The sequence below is a fragment of the Triticum dicoccoides genome, chromosome 3B (genome assembly GCF_002162155.2).
Source record: "Triticum dicoccoides isolate Atlit2015 ecotype Zavitan chromosome 3B, WEW_v2.0, whole genome shotgun sequence".
Classification (NCBI taxonomy): domain Eukaryota; kingdom Viridiplantae; phylum Streptophyta; class Magnoliopsida; order Poales; family Poaceae; genus Triticum; species Triticum dicoccoides.
The window spans coordinates 24002281-24008182 of NC_041385.1; the positions used below are offsets into that span (position 1 = coordinate 24002281).

At 39.8% G+C, this 5902-nt stretch overlaps 1 protein-coding gene across 1 annotated transcript in view; it reads right to left on the reverse strand.

Annotated features, from left to right (window-relative positions):
* Positions 1 to 3510: 3510 nt before the first annotated feature.
* Positions 3511 to 5902, reverse strand: part of LOC119274468 (NADP-dependent D-sorbitol-6-phosphate dehydrogenase-like) — an 11622-nt gene continuing 9230 nt past the window's right edge. Inside the window, exons 3-6 of the mRNA XM_037555173.1 lie at positions 5578 to 5695; positions 5349 to 5481; positions 4085 to 4304; positions 3511 to 3939 (exon numbers count right to left, since the gene is read on the reverse strand). Of these exons, the coding sequence (XP_037411070.1) occupies positions 3709 to 3939; positions 4085 to 4304; positions 5349 to 5481; positions 5578 to 5695 (702 nt within the window). The 3' untranslated portion in view covers positions 3511 to 3708. The remainder of the gene's footprint in view (positions 3940 to 4084; positions 4305 to 5348; positions 5482 to 5577; positions 5696 to 5902) is intronic.

Genomic DNA, 5902 nt, shown 5'->3' on the forward strand with positions numbered 1-5902 from the left:
GAGCTCGCGCGGCCACGCCAGGCAGCGCGCGCGGCGGCTGCGGGTGGTGGCGGGCTCAATCGGGGACGGAAAGGCGCGCCAGGGAGCGTGCGATCAGGACGGGCGCCGCCGGGGCGAGGCAGGCGCCGCCAGGGCGAGCCGGGGCTCCGAGGCGGGGCACGCTGTGGCCGGAGACGGGCTCTGCCGGGACGGAAAAAAAAGAAAATAATAGAACAAAATTAGCCACAGTGGGATACAGTTTTATTTACGGGGTCTGCTCTATTCAGGACTATTTCGCACCGTAAAAATGGTTTACAGTGCCCCTTATACGCGTTTTTAAGGGTCAATTTTGAAGGGGTCTGCTAGAGACGCTCTTAATTACCTTGCAGTTCTAGTGCAGTTTACTATTTGCGGATTGCTATTCGATGTAGAAAAGGTGAGTTTCAGATACAGATGACCAATTGCTTTTATGAGATAAAGTGGTAAATTTGGCCATGAATGTGGTAAAAAGTAAGTGGACGGTGGATGTGTGTGTTCAGTCGTTGTCTTGTGGAGTAGTTCAACTTGTGATGGCGTTATTGCAGATTGCATATTGTTAAATTATGGTGATTACCTTGGTTAAATTGTGTATGATATGACCAGCATAGTTTTCGGCCTCAAGGTAAATTTTACTTTACATCAAGTTGAGAATAGTACTAGCGAACAATTATCATTTTTCTGTGCTGCCATTTATGGGAAAAACAATTCTGGTGGATATACCATCTAATTATCTTCTTTACCTTTAGTTTTCACAACAACAAAAATTTCTTTATTGATAGTTTATTGGATTTAGACAAGGTACCGTACCGATAGAAGTGACAACTCAATTTTCTTATCCTCTTAGTTGTGACTACAACTCCGTTCTAGATGATTTCCCGCCATTGTTAGTACTATTATTTACATCATGCATACTTTGCTCTCGACGATTTCCCTCCATGGTGAGTAATATTACCTACATCAAGTATTAAACTTGTGATTTCCCTGTCATAGTTAAATTTACACATGATTTACAGTGTATCATGATGATGTTTACTGGAGCTATGCTTCTTCAAAATACATTTCAGAAAATTCTTGCAAAATTTGGTAAGAGCTATACAAATTCAAAAAAATGGAGTACGATATTAACATGTTATAGCACTACAACATATATATCTTGGCGAAGAGACATAGATATTTTATTATACAATCATTATTGTTGGAGAGAGAATTTACCTGCGTCTAGGTCGTTCACGTGAAGTATTTTCAGATTTATTTTGATGTGTATATGACAGCTATAGTGTATATACGCTTTTAACTATTGTCGTATTAAAGTCCAAAAATCTGCATGCTAATGCTAGGTTGAACGTCCGGCCCACTCTTTATCCTTGATTGGTATATGATACAAGTACTTAATCCATTATGTTTACTCTATTGCAAATAGTAAAACTGGCTTGTTACTAAACTGTCCCTTGAGCATGCACAATCCGGTGACGGTTAGTTTGGCCCATTGTGATACTGACTGGAGTAATGCATCCAACAACCCCCGCTTTTCTTAGACGGACAAGAATATATACGACTCTTCTTTTGCGGGGGTGAGAATATATGACTATGCTTACACAGGGCCAAGAGGTAAATAATTATGTGTTGGTAAATTAATTATTTACTAGCGAAAGAGCCCGTGCGTTGCGAGGGGAGAGTAAATAACACGCGTTCTTAACCCAATAACCATGACTGAAGACCCTAATGTGTTCACGTCCTTTATTTTCACATGGCATCATATTTGTGTTGTTGATGGTGGTCTCAGTGCTCACACAACGAAAGAGTGTTTGAATGCGGTCAGTTCTAAGGTGTCTCTCTCTACCGCACACTCGCTCGAAATAAAATGAGAAATATGTTCTTTTTTCCCGCGGGGTTTTTCACACGTGTGCATGTGTGGTTGTCGATGCTTTCTTTCTTCTCTATCAGTAAGAAAAAAACGGATCATACGTTATAGATTAAGTTCACACTAAAATAACATTTTAGAAATATTTAACAGTTAAAAATATCATCATATTTAGATTCTACACATATTTCTAATTAAGTTTCATATATAACATGTTAAAATCGGAGTTACCGTTTAAAAGATTAGATAATTTTGTTTTAGATAAACTGCGGATTGATTAACCGAAAAGTCAGGGGGTTTTATGTTAAAATGAAAGAAAACGATTCAGTTGACTTACATATGGATGGCGTGTGGATTACCTAAAACATCAGGGTTTTTTTTCAAGAAAATACGAAAAAGGGTTCGGGAGTGACTTAAACGTGTATCGCGGGTTTATTTACGAAAAATAGAGGGTCTTTTTTCAAAATGTACGACGGACAACCAGAAACTCAATTTGCTTTATTATTTTGATTATTTATTGGCTACAACGATAATGACATGTTACGATCATATGAAAATGAGAATTCAGACTAGATAATGTTCTAGGAAACTTGTAGTATAATATCTCTAGCTTTGAAAATGAATATAAACATACTGTGGAAATCACTGAAAACATAGTAATATGTCAAATTATTTTATTTTCTGATCTTCATAATTACAAGCATATTTATCTATAAAATAATTCACGATGTTTGCATCCTAAAGATGATACCCTTGCATTTGTGAGGGCCACTTTGCTAGTTAGTTATAACAAAACCATAGCTCATGCAATTTTTCTATCATTTTGGGATCTTCGCTGTGTACCTTTTTCTATTAATTGGATTCATGGAGATCCTAGACTAGTTTGATTTTTCCCATCAAGTGTTTTTGTTTGTCTTCAGACCCTAAAACCGCCCACAACTGTCCAGACCAAGCGGCCCGAATGCGATTCGCCTTCCAATGCGGTACCTCATCGGTACGCGGAGCGGTTCGGATGTCTGTTTTCTCGCAAACCAGAGGAAAGCCACTGGGGGCTTTGCGGGCATCCGGACCGCTCCACGTAAACGACACCGAGACCCACCTGAAAACCTCTTCCACGCGCGTGCACTCTCCCACGTGAAGCAGTTCTCGCGCATTCATGCCGCTCTAGAGCGCCAACGCCGCATTCATGCCAGCCCAGAGCGGCCGCAATCATTTAAACTAGGTTAAAACAGCCTAGTCCACTAAAAGGTTAGTTGAAATATTTCAAAAATTTAATGATTTTGGTGCCATTTAGATGAAAATCATCTGGTTTACATGAAATTTGTCCAATTTGTTCAAATCCGGTTTGCAATATGTGGGCAAGGTTGGATGGCTGGTTCTTGTACCACTGTCCGCGGATAAATACCATCTCCATTTTAGGGGTCAGCATTGGAGATGCCCTTAGTCCTAGTACTTATTTGCGAGAGCATATTCTGTGAAAATTTGCCTCTCCTAGGGTGGAACTCTATCATTTGACAAGGCTAATATTTTGAATGAAGCTCAACCAGACATGGTCTGTTTTCAGGCAATGGAAGAGTTCAACCAAACACGGAAGATCAGTTGTGTGTTGCCAATAATTTGCTAGGATAGACTTATTGAATGGAGTTCAGCCACGTATACCTTTCCTAAAGATATTTGAGGAATGAATCGGACATGGTTCGGTACGAATAGAATGACGAACTGATTAATTATGTTCCAAATTCATCATCTGCAACTCAGGTTCATTTGAGCTAATGATAAGCTCTAACATTATTAATTGTACTGTCCGGGGAGGAAATCATGCAGTGGAATCAAGCGTAGATGTCGATGCCCCAGAACTTGGCCGGCTGGTTGGTGCGGTAGTTGCGGTCAAGGGCTTTGATCTTCTCCATGTCCTCGCTGGAGATGTCGAAGTCGACGACGGCCAAGTTCTCCTGCAGCCTCTCTACCTTAGAGGTCTTGGGGATGACCACCGTGTTCCTCTGGAGGCCCCAACGGAGGACCAGCTGCGCCGGCGTCTTGCCGTATTTCTCGGCCAGGGACTGCAAACATGGATACAGCAAGCAGAGGTTGAGAAACTATCACAAAACCAGGCTTACGGAAGTGTTTTTTTTTCTAGACGCTGAAATGGAATGTGAATCTGTGTAGAGCATGAAGCAATCATGCGACGATTTTTGGGACACTCACCTTGATGACAGGGTCGTCGAGGCATGAGACGGAGCCGAACAACTCGGTGTTGGCAGTGGAGCCGCCCAGGGGGGTATGTGCGGTGACGCAGATTCCATGCTTCTGGCAGAACTTCACAAGAGAGTCACGCTGGAAGTAAGGGTGTGTCTCGATTTGGTTCACCGAAGGCTTTATCTTGGCGTAGGCCAAGCAGTCTCGGGTGAGGAGGATGTTGTAGTTGCTGCATGAATAGTTCAAAGGGTTAGATTTGAGAGAAAAGGAATTCCTCCAGCATGAGAGGTACTAGAGAGCGTAAACATTCGATCAATAAGCATGCATATTTGATTTGGAGCACTCATAGACATCCTATATTATAATGTTGAGACTTCCCTTGCAGATTTAGATACACTCATAGACATCCTAATACACTCAGTGTCAGCTTCCCTGATAAATAATTTATTTCTGAGCTTCAGTATTTGATTAAATTAAAATTAATAAAGCATAAGCTCAATAAATATATTGACCCAATCCAAATACTACTCCCTTAGTGGAATTATTTCTATCGACGTACAATATTTTTTCCTCAAGATATTAGCCAAAAGTGCTTTAAATGATTTATATCAATGCCAACTACATATTTATATGATATATTTTTACTTATTTATTTATTTATATGTGTGCCTAATGGTTATCAACATCTAACCACCAATATTATATAGAAAATTCAAAATAACTACGCACGGGGCCACAGTGCTAGTTTGGAAGTAAACTAGAGGACATAGTATAATGTACAATTGTGCATTGGAAGCAAGAAGCCAATAAAAACTGAACACAGATTTACATAGTATATAATGAACAACATCAATTTATGAAAATTTAGGTTCACCAGGACTTGAAAGGTTCAAAAAAACAAAAGATCTCACACCCTTTATTTAGCAAATATGGAGATAAACTCTGAGCAATAAGGCCAGCATCTAATTTGCAGAGAAACCAGTAAACCAATAGATACAAAGATTCTGAAGCACCAAATTCTAATAGCACAGTAGCCAAGAGATATAGATCAAATAAATTTACTAGTAAACTAATGGCACAAGTGAGCTGAAAAAAATTGCAATTGTAAACTAAACAGTGGCCAACATGAACTAACTGACCCAACTGATGAATCATAATATGGACACAGGTTAAATGAGTCAAGACCAAATGTCTCAATAATTGTAAACAAAGATCATCATAGTTAGGACAGATCAAAGAACCAATGGTAATATGATGTACTTTACATCTTTACCTAATTCCGATGCTACGAACCAGTCCCATGGAAACAAGATCTTCCATTCCATGCCATGTTGTCTCCAAGGAGATAGTGGTATTGATATCAAGCACACCATCATCGCCAAGAGCACTGGCTGTTTTGCCAATCCCTGTATACAGTTAAAATTAAAATATCCAATTCAGTTAGATGAAATGGTATAAAGTTTTCTTATTCATGTTACACAGGATAAAGCCAAGGATCATACCAGTATGCTTAGTAGCTACGGGGAAGTGAATAAGGTAGAGATCTAGATAATCCAATTGCAGCTTCTTCAGGCTATCCTTGCATGCTTCGACCACATGACCATGATCTGAGTTCCACAACTACAATGAAAACAGACATGGAGCTTTGAATAACAGAATATATGTTGGAGAAAGAAGATTGTAACATCATTCGGGTGTTGAGAGAGAAATGGGGTGTAAACAGAAAGGCATAGTACCATAACCCCATTGTTGGATATTTTGATCTAGGTAAACCCAAGTCAATAATTACAGCTGCTACAGTGAGACGATTTGTCGAAATTGGGTGGT